Source organism: Macrosteles quadrilineatus, unplaced genomic scaffold (genome assembly GCF_028750875.1).
Source record: "Macrosteles quadrilineatus isolate MER2022 unplaced genomic scaffold, UCM_ALF_1.0 Scaffold_4__1_contigs__length_99947679, whole genome shotgun sequence".
Classification (NCBI taxonomy): Eukaryota; Metazoa; Arthropoda; class Insecta; order Hemiptera; family Cicadellidae; genus Macrosteles; species Macrosteles quadrilineatus.
Genome location: NW_026542597.1, coordinates 30,400,460 through 30,414,858, shown reverse-complemented (window position 1 = coordinate 30,414,858; position 14,399 = coordinate 30,400,460). Strand labels below are relative to the sequence as shown.

General features: G+C 35.2%; 1 protein-coding gene across 1 annotated transcript; it reads right to left on the bottom strand.

Annotated features, from left to right (window-relative positions):
* Positions 1-9,016: 9,016 nt before the first annotated feature.
* LOC128992829 (gastrula zinc finger protein XlCGF49.1-like) lies at positions 9,017-9,930 on the bottom strand. The gene is made up of 2 exons (XM_054416572.1): positions 9,921-9,930; positions 9,017-9,582 (listed from the first exon to the last, which is right to left on the bottom strand). The coding sequence occupies exons 1-2, from the start codon at positions 9,928-9,930 to the stop codon at positions 9,017-9,019; spliced, it is 576 nt and encodes a 191-aa protein (XP_054272547.1).
* Positions 9,931-14,399: the final 4,469 nt, after the last annotated feature.

The following is a 14,399-nucleotide window of genomic DNA, read 5'->3' as shown; positions in this document are numbered from 1 at the left end:
TCACCTGGTTCTGCCCTTTTTACCATTCTCTTGCGTATTTCTTATAGTGAATAAATATTTTTTACAATTCATTCATACTTTTTATTATAATGTTTGATATAACGCTTGGTTTTTTTAACCATTATTTTGCGTAATTTTGATCTTCCAATATATTTTTTACAATTTGTTTATATATGTTTTCTTTATAATATGTTTATATACTGCACCACTTATAAGTAAGTATACCAAAAGAATTATTGAAACAATGCGAGTTTGGTTGTTATTTAATATTTTATAATCATTATTATTAATTATATTGTGTTGAATAGTTTCACTAATACCTAAATATTACTTTTTTGTAGATTATATTAATAACATTAAATCAATAATATTTAAAAATAAATCAAAAAATTTAACCTACAAACCTTTCCCCAGACTATCCCAAAAACCTATAAAAACGTTTAAAATGCATGGACTTTATAATTTGAAAATGTCTTTAAATACATTAACTTAAGAAATAATCTACACATAAAAAGAATTATTTCCTTAATTCTGTAGGCCTACATTGGCCACCATCGCTTAATCTGCGCCACAGCAGCCACATTGCAACAACACGTAGACTAACAGATTCATTGTTTTACTATTTGATACAGAGCCACTGTTTTAAGATATTGCGCAACACACCTCACTCATCCAGGGCTACCTAGTCATTTATCCGATAAAGTGTCGTAAAGTGGGCGAGGACCACACATGCGATAAGAATATCGCACGACACAGTGTCGTACGACAGAAATCGTATAGTGGGCGAGAGGCCTGATTGCACGACCACCAAAAGGATATCACTTAGAAAAATATTAGAGGAGGGGAGTCTTGACTTTTTATAAATCCTGTATATTATGAAAAGATTAGGGCTGCTATCTCTAATATATAAAATTCTCGTGTCACAGTGTTTGTCTGCAAACTCCTCCGGAACGACTTCACCGATCGTTATGAAATTTGGTGTGTAAATTCTGTAGGTATGCGAATCGGACGTAAACTATTTCCCGTTTCGAAATTCTTAAAAGGGCTCCGCCCCAGTGGCTCTGGAGTTTCCCATGTTAACCTTATGAGAAATGGAATTAATGAATCTTAACACAGCTGTTTCAATTAAACAAGTTGGTTCTGTTCTATGATGTTCAATAGCATTAAAGTTACAAGGATTACCAACAGGGTGCAGCACTATTATTTCTTTTACATTTTCTAATATATAAAATTCTCGTGTCACAGTGTTTGTCTGCAAACTCCTCCGGAACGACTTCACCGATCGTTATGAAATTTGGTGTGTAAATTCTGTAGGTATGCGAATCGGACGTAAACTATTTCCCGTTTCGAAATTCTTAAAAGGGCTCCGCCCCAGTGGCTCTGGAGTTTCCCATGTTAACCTTATGAGAAATGGAATTAATGAATCTTAACACAGCTGTTTCAATTAAACAAGTTGGTTCTGTTCTATGATGTTCAATAGCATTAAAGTTACAAGGATTACCAACAGGGTGCAGCACTATTATTTCTTTTACATTTATGACAACAGCTAATTTGCAACCAAAAGGTGAGTGAGCGTAGTGAACGAACTTCAACCTGGAGGCGAGTTAGCGTAGCGAACGAGCTAACCTGAAGGCAAGTGAGCGCAGCGAACGAGCTAACCTGAAGGCAAGTGAGCGCAGCGAACGAGCTCCAACCTAAAGGTGAGTGAGCGTAGCGAACGAGCTCCAACCCAAAGGTGAGTGAGCGTAGCGAACGAACTTCAACCTAGAGGCGAGTTAGCGTAGCGAACGAGCTAACCTGAAGGCAAGTGAGCGCAGCTTACGAGCTCCAACCTAAAGGTGAGTGAGCGTAGCGAACGAGCTCCAACCCAAAGGTGAGTGAGCGTAGCGAACGAACTTCAACCAGGACGTGATTGAGCGATGCGAACGAGATCATCTTGAAAATTAAACGTAACGGTACTTTCTTTCCATCGGTCTGTCTTAGGGGAAACCTATAACTTAGGCGATACGAAGTTCGCCGGGTCAGCTAGTTTTGATATAAAAATACATTATTGAAAACTAAGTACCCTTTTAAAAATGAATTTTAAAAAGGATAGGTCTGTCAATCATCAAATAATAAACAGATGATTTTTAATTAGACAGGTCAGGTAGAGTAAGCGAACAGTACGCTTGATTGTTTTATTTTAACCCATAAAACCTATTCAACACCGTGTATGGAAAAGTAATACAAACGTAGCCCATTTAAGTAGAGTAAGATGAAACTAAAATGAAATTATATAATGATGGAGTCATACACAACACTAAGCAGGACTTCTTTGGAGAAAACACAGCAGGGAAATGTTTTCTATGACATGTTTTAAATTTATAATCATTTTAAGGAGTACCTTATAAAAATAATTTAAGGCAATGTATTGTTTGTTCTCAGCTATTATTGAGCTACAATTGCCTATGAAGAAAAAGGGGAAAGGTACAGGATTAAGTTTGAAACACTCCCAAATGATTTCAGTGCAGGTTAATGAATAAAAAGCACTGAAAGTATAGTTAAATGTTATTTTAATTTGTAATGAACAATGTTAACTAACAAATTAAAAACTTTAAATAAAATATGTACAGTAACTCCTCATGTTAACAGCATTGCGCATTCTTTCATCCCAATACAATATTTGTACAAACATCTCACTTGCAAGAAAACAATGTTTATTGTTATAAGTTGCTTTGAGCATGTTTTTTTCTTTTCCAGACACCTCAAGCCTTAAAATGCAATAAAACTACAACTACGATACATACATTTGTTTAATCATCAGTAAGTGATTAGTTTTTTATGCTTAAGTGCCCAGCCTAGTAACTAACAAGGAATAGGAAAAAACATAACATAATACATGTGCAAAGAATACAAAATATGCATGAGAACTGAAAGAAAATAATATAACAATTCACAAAAACTTTGACATTACTGGCTTTTCGAAATCAATGCGACATATACTAAGCTGGTGTACCCTGATGTATACTAACCCGTAGAATAACCCTAAATGAACAATCCCAGATATAACATCTAAGAATAATAAAACATGTTTTCGTCATACTGCAGCAAAAACTGCAGTTTTTAATACACGTTGCAGGTCTAAAGTAGCATTTTTACCCTAGGGAGTAAAAATCAGCTGTTGTAAAAAATTGTAAATATTGATTGTGACAATCGATTGCGGCAACTCGAATGGATCGAAACTATTTATCAATTGATTTATTAGGTAAGGTTTGAGCCTATTGTTATCGATTTCTCGACATATCGATGGTATAATGTACTGTAACACAATCGTAATAGACAAAACTAGTGGCTTGTAGGATCAAAAGCCCCTATATATAGTTATTATTTTGTACAAATGTTATTAGTCTCATGGGTTACCCTACCTTGAATTATCTTTTAACCTTTTTGTATATTATACAGTAATATGTATAATAGTTATATAACATACCTGCATAATACATTTTGATGTCTGGTCTGTTTAAAATAAAAATTCCAAAGGACTGATCATGTGTTGTGTTTATAATATAAACTTTCTAATCATAATACAACTAAGGAACATTTACAATAATCTTCATGACTATTAATTAAATATATATAAATTTCTTTTGAATATAGACAAATTCACTAAGATAAAACACAAAGAGATAATGTCATCCTCCAAATTGTAAAATGCTAATTCTATAAAAAATCTCTCTGAAAACAACATTTGTTGTATAGTATCCATTTTGGTCGATTCCTTGGTCTTTATTTGGTTCTAGTACTATTTTATCATCATCTGGCCGCATTACCCGGCTAAAAGAAACGTAAAAGTAAACACAGTTTTTTCTCCTTTTTTCAAATAAATACCAACTTTTGTGAAGGTTTTCACTTTAATAATGAGTAATAGCGAAAGCTAATCGCTATAGGAATTGAATCCTTGTAAATGTAATCTTAAACGGCATATTAGGATCTGTAGATATTAGTTTTATTTTTAGCATAAAAAAATATATTCCCTTTGCCTACTCCAGTAATTACTTCTAACTTAACATTTTATTCAACATAAATAACACAACCAATCATACTCCATTAACTAATCCAGACCCTTAAAATTGGGAAAAAGTATAATTTCAGCCTACATACCATATGATTTAAATAAAGTCAAACCACATGTTTTAAAGTAAACAAAGCAGACATTACATAGATTCCCATGCTATTTATATGTGAACTATTTTATTCCGTAAAAACGTTTTGGTGCATAATTAAGAAAAATGAATATTTTTCCCCAAAATTTCATGCCAAGACCTTTAAAATGAGACCTCTCCCAGCTTTCTACGGCCTCTCGTTCACTCATAATTTCATTGTAAAATTTTGGGCTTACGGAATTAGATATATAGATGATTGAATGATTGAATCACTTAATAAACAGCTGCTTATTTGAATTAGCAGAATCGAAAACAAGCTCGTAGTCGTTTTGAGAGGTTATTTTTAAATTTAAATATTTTTGTTTTTTAGCTTAGTTTGTTAATTAATGATAAAATATGACGAAAAATATAGTTACCACACGGGCAAAAATTGATTTTTTAACCGTCGATCATTTAAAAGCTCATGTAAAACTTGAGCTCGGGTCATAAAGAGTCAGTGAGACCCTAAGCTACGCGCGCACTACGGCGGCACGGCACGGACGGGCGGCACGGCACGGACGGACGGGACGGGACATCCGCACATCCGCAATTTAGGACAGTTGACAGTCTGCGAGCTAAAAATTGTGAGTAAAGATGGATGTAGATAAAGTGGTGATAGTAGGTTTAATTTTAGCAGAGGAAGAGGTGACAAGAAGGTGCAAGCAAAGATTTTGGATACACCACATAAACAGGAAAAGACTAAGTTTTGGAGAGTTCCACACCTTGTTTCCTGATCTTGTAGAAGGATTATGTGTAAAACTTGCCTGATTGTTTCATAATAGATCATATTTCTGCCCATATATTTTCACGCCGGACGTTATTAAAATATTCCGGATGTCGCATGTTGTACAGTTTGGGGGTTTTCTCAACGAGAAAAATCAACTTACTAACATCTATGTTTACAACACACGAAAACACTGCTACTTTGACAGAGATCAGTTGAGAATGGCGGATGTCCCGTGCCGCCCGCCCGGTCGGTGTGCAGTGCTCCCGGTCGGTACGGGCGGTACGGGCGTCACGGCAGCTCGGAAATGTCCTGGAGTTCTGTCTCCCGGACTTTTTAACAAACGGCGGAAGCTGCCGAATGTCCGTTGCCGGCCGTACCGCCGTAGTGGGCGCACTCATATAATGTTATTAACTTTTAAAAATTGCCGTGCCGCCCGCTCGTCCGTGCCGTGCCGCCGTAGTGCGCGCGCAGCTTAGTGATGAAATATGATATTTCCCTCAAGTCTTCATAGAGTTCCAACAATGAACAAGGAATTAATTAGCCACTCAAACCACTTAATTTATTTTACTTTTATGTACTTTTTGTAAGAATTTATTTCTTACTTTTAAAAAGAATCATGGGCGTGGTTGTAGGCCTATACCAAGTTGTTAACAACATTCCCTCAGTTAAATCTATAACAATAAAAATTCGGAATAAACGTCATAACCTAACTATGTCACCCATTAATCTAGATAATGTTTTTGATAATATCTCTCTGATGTTTTATGATTTATGTTTCCAAAGAAGATCACTTTAAGCTTCTCCGTTAAGAACCAATGTATGTACCCTCATAGAGGCTTTGGTTGAATAGGATTTTGCACAAGTAGTGCATTTATGAGGTCACTTTCCTGTATGAATCAATGTATGTTTCTTCATATATTCCTTGTATTTAAATGATTTTCCACATGTAGGGCACTGATGAGGTCGCTCGCTAGTATGGACTAACATATGTTTCTTCAAATGGCATTGGAATACGAAGGATTTTCCGCATGAAGTACATTTATAAAGACCTGTTCCGGTATGAGTATTTGTATGGGTCGTTAAATCGCGTTTGGTTCTGAATGCTTTTCCACACGTAGTGCATTTATGAGGTCGCATTCCGGTATGAATGAATGTATGTCTATAAAACATACTTTTGTAATTGAATTGTTTGCCACACGTAGCGCACTCATAGGGTCGCACACCTGTGTGAAATAACACATGTGTTATCAAATTGGTTTTCAAACGGAAGCTTTTGCCACATGTAATGCACGTATGAGTTAGTTCTTCGGCATGACATGCCATATGTTTCTTCAAATAGCTTTCAAAATGGTAGTTTTTGCCACATGAATTGCATGTATGAGTTCCCTCTTCGGTATGAATTAACATATGTCTCTTTAAATTGCTTTTATAATGGTACTTTTTGCCACATGAATTGCATGTATGAGTTCCCTCTTCGGTATGAATTAACATATGTCTCTTTAAATTGCTTTCACAAAGGTAGTTTTTGCCACACGAATTGCACGTATGAGTTCCCTCTCTTGTATGAATTAACACGTGTTTCTTCAAAAGTTCTTTATAAAGGTAGTTTTTGCCGCATATACTGCACCTATATGGTCGATTATCAGAGTGTATCAACAAATGTTTCTTTACATGATCTTTTACGACAAACCTTTTCTCACATTTCAAACATTTAAAGGGACGCTCCCCCGTATGTGTTAATATATGATTTTTCATTGCTGATAGAGATAACCAACTTTTTTTACATATTGGACACTCAAGAGGAAGCTTTAACATTTTAAATTCAGCACTCCCTGACTTTGTTGAACTGATTTTGTAACTACCGACTAAATAGGACGACTTACTAATAATAAGTCTTTGCATTTATACATAGATATACAGTACAAATGTTAGTAAGTTTAGTAGTTGCACTTGTCTCACACACTATCTAGTCTCTAGAGACGCCTTGAGCGATGGGGTTATGTACTTCATCAAATTTCATTACGTACATTACATATTTTACATTGCATTCCAGCGTTGTATTCGCTTTCTTGCGTCAAATCAAGGTCCTCGATATTTCCGGGATAATCTATTGTCACTTCTGAAAAAGATCATACTTCATTAGACATTTAAGGCTTTTACTCTTTCGTTTAGGTTATACAGTTATTACTATATTACTGTAATCAGTGACTTGAGAGAACAACATAATGATCTAGAATCAGGAATGTTCAAATTCACAGGGCCTAGTTCTTAAGCTCCTAGACAACCAACTAATCCCATTATGTTATAATAGGACACAGCAAACCTGCAAGACCTGCAACTTGTGCCACGCGGTCTAAGGTCTAAACACACCCTTTCCTTTTCACCCGCTTGAATGTGTGCATAAGTAATATTAATATGTTGACTTCGTAGTTAAAATTGTTAAATAGTAAAACATAAAATATAAGTTGAGACTGGATTTTCAATCAAATTGCTTAACAACTATTAGTAAAGGAATAACATGAAAATTAAGGGTAAAGTAAAGTAGTCAAGCAAGGTATAACTTTTAGATATGGATTTTTCTTACATATAGAGAATAACTCAAGAGTATTTTTCTCATTCTCAAAGTAAATGTCAAACACATTTCAAACAGCTTGACTAAATGGTCACAGAAGTAATTTTCTTACATATAATTGAATGACCCATACTTTGCATAGTTATCTAGAAAAGCCAAAATATTCTTGTGTGACATCAAATTTACAGGTCACAGGTTACATGTTATACTCCGTTCAAACAGCCGTGGCACTTGAGGGATTAGGAGGCCCCAAGGGTTTCCATGGGGTCTCCTAATCCTTCAGGTGCCACGGCTGTTTGAACGGAGTATAGAAAGGGCAATGTGCCGCTAACTTTACCAGTGTAAAAATATAATTTTTCATTTCATTTCACATCTAACATGAGCTCTCACACTACAAAAATTACAAAGTGATTATCATAATAATGGTTCCTAGGAATTTAGTGTATGTCCACAGATAATCTGTGATATATCTTAACAAAAAACCTAAACCAACAGTAAATTAGGTCAGAAAATGTGATTTTTTTAATGTTATTAATGAACGATAGTACAAACTTAAATTATATGCAAAAAATGTTTGCATAGCCTGTTACACAATAGAAAAGCAATAAAAACAAATTTTAGGTCATGGATATCGGACTCTTTAAAATATCTGGCGAGGCGCTGTGTGCTCTCGGCGCAGGCTGCATTCAGCGCTGACTGCACGGCACTGCCCAGCAGCACCGTCTTGATTTATCCGTTCTGTGTGATTTTCCTTTTTAGCTGTTTTACATTACTTTAAATAACTTTAATCTTTAAACAATTTTCACGTGAATGTCACTCTTGGGCTGCTTTTTTGGTATGAACCCATGTACGTCTCTGCATACCTACATAATTTTCACGTAAAGATTTTCCACACGTAACAGCAGCACACTTATAAGCTCTCGGGTATGAATTAATGTAGACTATGGTTCTTCATTTGTTGTCTGGATACAAAAGATTTTCCACATGAAGCACACTTATAAGGTCGCTCTCCGATATGAATCAATGTATGATTCTTCAAAAGACGTTTTAACATGAATGATTTTCACATGTAACGCACTTAAGGTCGCTCTCCGGTATGAATCAATGTATGACTCTTAAAATTACTTTTTAACGAGAATGATTTTCCACATGTGACGCACTTAAAAGGTCTCTCTCCGGTATGAATCATTGTATGATCCTTTAAAGGACGTTTTGACGAGAACGATTTTCCACATGTAACGCACTTAAAAGGTCGCTCTTCGGTATGAATCAATTTATGACTCTTCAAACTACTTTTAAACGAGAATGATTTTCCACATGTAACGCACTTAAAAGGTCTCTCTCCGGTATGAATCAATGTATGATCCTTTAAACTACTTTTTAACGAGAATGATTTTCCACATGTGACGCACTTAAAAGGTCGCTCTTCGTTATGAATCAATGTATGACTCTTCAATTGATGTTTTAACGAGAATGATTTTCCACATGAAGCACACTTAAAAGGTCGCTCTCCGGTATGAATCAATGTATGATCCTTTAAAAGACGTTTTTGCGAGAATGATTTTCCACATGAAGCACACTTAAAAGGTCTCTCTCCGGTATATGAATCAATGTATGATCCTTTAAAAGACGTTTTTGCGAGAATGATTTTCCACATGAAGCACACTTAAAAGGTCGCTCTCCGGTATGAATCGTTGTATGATCCTTCAAACTACTTTTTAACGAGAATGATTTTCCACATGTGACGCACTTAAAAGGTCGCTCTCCGATATGAATCAATGTATGATTCTTCAATTGATGTTTTAACGAGAATGATTTTCCACATGTAACGCACTTAAAAGGTCGCTCTCCGATATGAATCAATGTATGATCCTTTAAAAGACGTTTTTGCGAGAATGATTTTCCACATGAAGCACACTTAAAAGGTCGCTCTCCGGTATGAATCGTTGTATGATCCTTTAAAAGACGTTTTTGCGAGAATGATTTTCCACATGAAGCACACTTAAAAGGTCGCTCTCCGGTATGAATCGTTGTATGCTCCTCCATGTGTTGTCTGCGATCGAAAGATTTTCCACATGAAGCACACTTATAAGGTCGCTCTCCTGTATGGACGTGTGTATGTCTTATAATATTACTTTTGCAATTGAATCGTTTGCCACACGTAGCGCACTCATAGGGTCGCACACCTGTGTGAATTACCAAGTGTTTATTCAAATAGGTTTTGAAACGGAAGCTTTTGCCACATGTAATGCACGTATGAGTTTGTTCATCGGTATGAAATAACACATTATGTGTTATCAAACTGGTTTTCAAACGGAAGTTTTTACCACATGTATTACATGTATAAATTCGCTCTTCGGTATGACATGACATAATATGTTCCTTCAAAGTGCTTTCTAAACGGTAGTTTTTACCACATGTATTGCACGTATAAACTCGCCCTTCGGCATGACATGACATATGTTTCTTCAAATAGCTTTCAAAATGGTAGTTTTTGCCACATAAATTGCACGTATGATTTCCCTCTTCGGTATGAATTAACATGTGTTTCTTTAAATTGTTTTCATACCGGTAGTTTTTGCCACATAAATTGCACGTATGAGTTCCCTCTTTTGTATGAATTAACACGTGTTTCTTCAAAAGTTCTTTATAACGGTAGTTTTTGCCGCATTTACTGCACTTATATGGACGATTCTCAGAGTGTATCAACAAATGTTTCTTTACATGAGCTATTCGAACAAATCTTTTCTTACATTTCAAACATTTAAAGGGTCGCTCCCTCGTATGTGTTAATATATGGTTTTTCATTTTTATACAACTTTTTTTACATATTGGACACTCATGAGGAAGCTTTAACATTTTAAATTCAGCACTCCCTGACTTTGTTAAACTGATTTGTTAAACTAGCGACTTAATAGGACGACTAACTAATAATTAGTCTTTGCATATCTACATAGTTATACAAATGTTAGTATATATGTTTAGTAGTTGCACATCTCACACACTATCTAGTCTCTTGAGATGCCTTGAGCGATGGGTTGTGTACTTAATCAAATCTCATTATGTACATTACATATTTTACATTGTATTCCAGCGTTGTATTAGCTTTCTTGCGTCAAATCAAGGTTCTCGATATTTCCGGGATAATCTATTGTCACTTCTGAAAAAGATCATACGTTATTAGACTTTTAAGGCGTTTAATTTTTCGTTTAGGTTAAATTATAATTACTACATTACTTGATAATTAATGACATTAAGTATAATATTCAAAGGGCCTAGTTCTTTGGCTCCTACATCACCAACTAATCCCATTATGTTATAATACCCCAACCACAGCAAACCTAGTGAATTTCCCATTTAGGGTATAAGCTATTGCCGTAGGTCTCATGGTAAGACCTATAGACATGGGACTTATTTACTTTTAGTGAATTTCCCATAAGTTATTAGGGAATAAGCTATTACCGTAGTACTCATGGTAACTCTCTTGAAATCTTTGTTAGTTTCATAAAATTTTATCATATCGTATTTACTTAACGTGCAGTGATAATGCCGTCTGCAATAACAATTTATATTTGATTAGTCCGAAGATTACCCGAAATTTGTGTCGAAATGATTTAATATGAAATGAAATACTAAATACGAATTAAAATTGTAACGTTTACAATAATCGTCGTCAAAATGTGCTTATGAATAATTGGGTAGGCCTACGTTTCCATGAGATGTGCTATAGGCTTATTGGTTTGGTCCAGCGATTGCAGCACATAGAGGTGAGTAGAAACAGAAAGTGACACTAAGCAAGTTTAGCAGCACCGTAAACCTCTGTTGCGATCACAACGAAACCGACATTGCAGCAAAATCCATTATCACCCACTGCAGTTGTGATTATTTACTTAAAAATTTACACAACTGTCATTAAGAAGCCGTCAATGAGTGGAAACCTTGTTTGTAAGCTATTGGTGACGATGATTTAAAAATGTAAGTTTCCCAGCCCTATACAACACTGATTCATGGTCTTTTCCCCGTTTTCAAAACTCAAATACAATTTGATACACACAGAATCTCCGGTTCCCGACCTGCATTATGCATATAGTTATTTAATTTAATTTGTGATTACACATTATTACACTTCGGCTTTCATAGGCTGTGATAATAACAACAAAAAAAACTACACGATTCTAAGCAATGTACAGACAAAACTGTAATTTTATTTATATAGATATGGATACCCTGTATATAGATATAGATAGATAGATAGGTAGATCCTTGAGGGGTATGTTTTATCAATGCTACTACACTTTGAAGTGTTGATATAGGCCTAAAGGTATTCTTAATTGCAAAGGAAAAAGTCTAAATATTCAAATAAATGAACTGAATGTATAAATTTACCTTAATTCAAAACTAATAATATCATGTTTCGTTAACTTTACCATAATATTATTATTTACAATAATGTAATTTATTTATTTTACCTTCCAACGGTCAAGAACCAATTTACAATCGGACAGGATGACTTAATCTAACTTAAACATTATATACAAAGCTATTTTTTTTTGCACACAAAAGTTTCTTTTTATCGAATTTTCCATATTGGGAGTAAGCTATTACCGTAGTACTCATGGTAAGACCTGGACCCGGGATCGATTTAATTTTTCGTTTTGAGGTCCCTAGAGGCCAAAAACACAATCCGTTCAAATTTATATATGTATATGTCCGTTAGCGCAATAACTAGAGCGAAAACGATTTTGATGAAATTTGGTACAAACGTGTAAACCTAGGTTTATTTGAAACGCGAACCAGCATAATCGGACCATGGAAACGGGGGTTTATAGAGGGTTTTATGGGGTAAAAATGGGGGTTTCCCATTTTTGACCCTAAAAACAAAAAAATTTTGCAATTTCTTATTCAAACCGTTTTGTAGAGCTTAAAAAATAAATAATTGAGTTTATTGAAGCGCTGTTGTATGCCTAACGGTCACGGAGAAAATTCAAAAATAGTGTAATTTAAAATTCCCATGTTATTCTTATGGAGAAAATGAAAACTGTTGTAGTTTACTTGTTTGTGGATATATATTGATAAAATTTGGCAAATTTATTTATTTCATCTTATACTATTGACGTATGGTCAAAACACACTTTTTACCTTCCCCGTAGCAGCAATCCTAATCACTCGTTAAATCTAAAGTTAATTAAATTGGGAATAAATATGTCTTATTTATAGAAATATTTTAGTAAAAATGTAATCTGAAAAGTTGAAATTCGCTTAGTCTGCAGGTTTGCTGCGGCGGTTTTTTTTTTTAAATGACATGCAGTAAAAGAAATACAATTCGAGCAGTATCAAAAAGGAGAAAACCTGTAGTATTTACCTAATAAATTTGGTAATTTACATCAGGCACAAGCATAGTAAATAGAAATACACAAATTAAAACTATAAATAACAACCAATGAACATGAACAACAAACAAGAATAGTAAGTGAAAATATAATTGAGCGACAATAACAATAAATATATGAGTTTCAACGATACCGGTAACAATAAATATATATAAGTTTCAACAATAACAATAAATATATGAGTTTCAACAATAACAAACATAACAAGATTTGTAAAAAGAGAGAAAAACACATTTGTCTGAAACAAAGATAATGACAATGACTTTGGGTGGTAACTATGATGAGCGGATTGTTTTTTTGCTTTCTGTGAAGATTTCGAAACTGGCTCAGAAGACATTCCCATTTCGAAACGTAATATTTATTAACTCAATTCACGTCCACTAGTGGCTTGTAGGCTATATATACTAGGTGGCGTTCGCAGAGGCATCCACAAAATTGAGCGGAGTCATCAAGGGTTCATATTATATTGTTTTTGTCTTACTGCAGTAAAAACAGTATTTTTTCATGCATGCGCTGCGGGTCTAAAGTAGCATTTTTAATATTTAGGGAGTAAAAATCGTTTTTAGCCTCTATGAAGTAAAAATCAGCTGTTGTCAACTCAGTTGTAAATTTCGATTGTAAACGATTGCATGTATCGAAAATATGTATCGATTTGTGCTTCGTAATCATTTTTAACATATTACAGTCTACAGTCTCTTCCCGTAGCATTTTAGCATTGCAGATACATTAATCCATTCCCAAACTCAACACTGCTCACATTTACTACTTCCTTCACCACACCCTACGTCGTGGACCTGTTTCCCTCTCTTCCCATAGCATTTTAGGATTGCAGATACATTAATGTAATTGCCAAAAACAATTCCCACACTCTGCGCTGTTAACCTTACTACTTCCTTCACCATTTACTACGTCATTGGCCTGTTTCCTTCCTTTCTCATAGCATTTAAGTATTACAAATTCACTTATCCATCTGCTCAAACGGTTCCCCCACTCTGCACTGCCAGCCTTTACTACTTCCTTCACCACTTACGTCGTGGACCTGTATTCATCGCTTTCCATAGCATTTTAGTATTTTAGATACGTTAATCTAATTGCAACAAACATCCCCACTGTCCGTACTGCTAGACTTTACTACTTCTTTCACAATTTCCTATGTCTTGGGCATGCTTCCATCCCTTCTCATAGCATTTCAGCATTGCAGATACATTAAAACTGCTACAAACGGTTTCCAGTTCCCACACTCCACACTGCTCACCTTACTACTTCTTTCACCTGTTCCTACGTCGCGGACCTGTTTCCCTCTCTTCCCATAGCATTTTAAGATTGCAGATACCTGAATCTAATCGTCATAAACAGATCCCACACTCCGAACAGCTCGCCTTTACTACTTCCTTCGCCACTTCCCACATCGCGGACCTGTTTTCCTCCCTTCCCATAGCATTTTAGGATTGCAGATACCCTAATCTAATCGTCATAAACAGTTTCCACACTCCAGACTGTTCACCTTTACTACTTCCTTGACCTCTTCA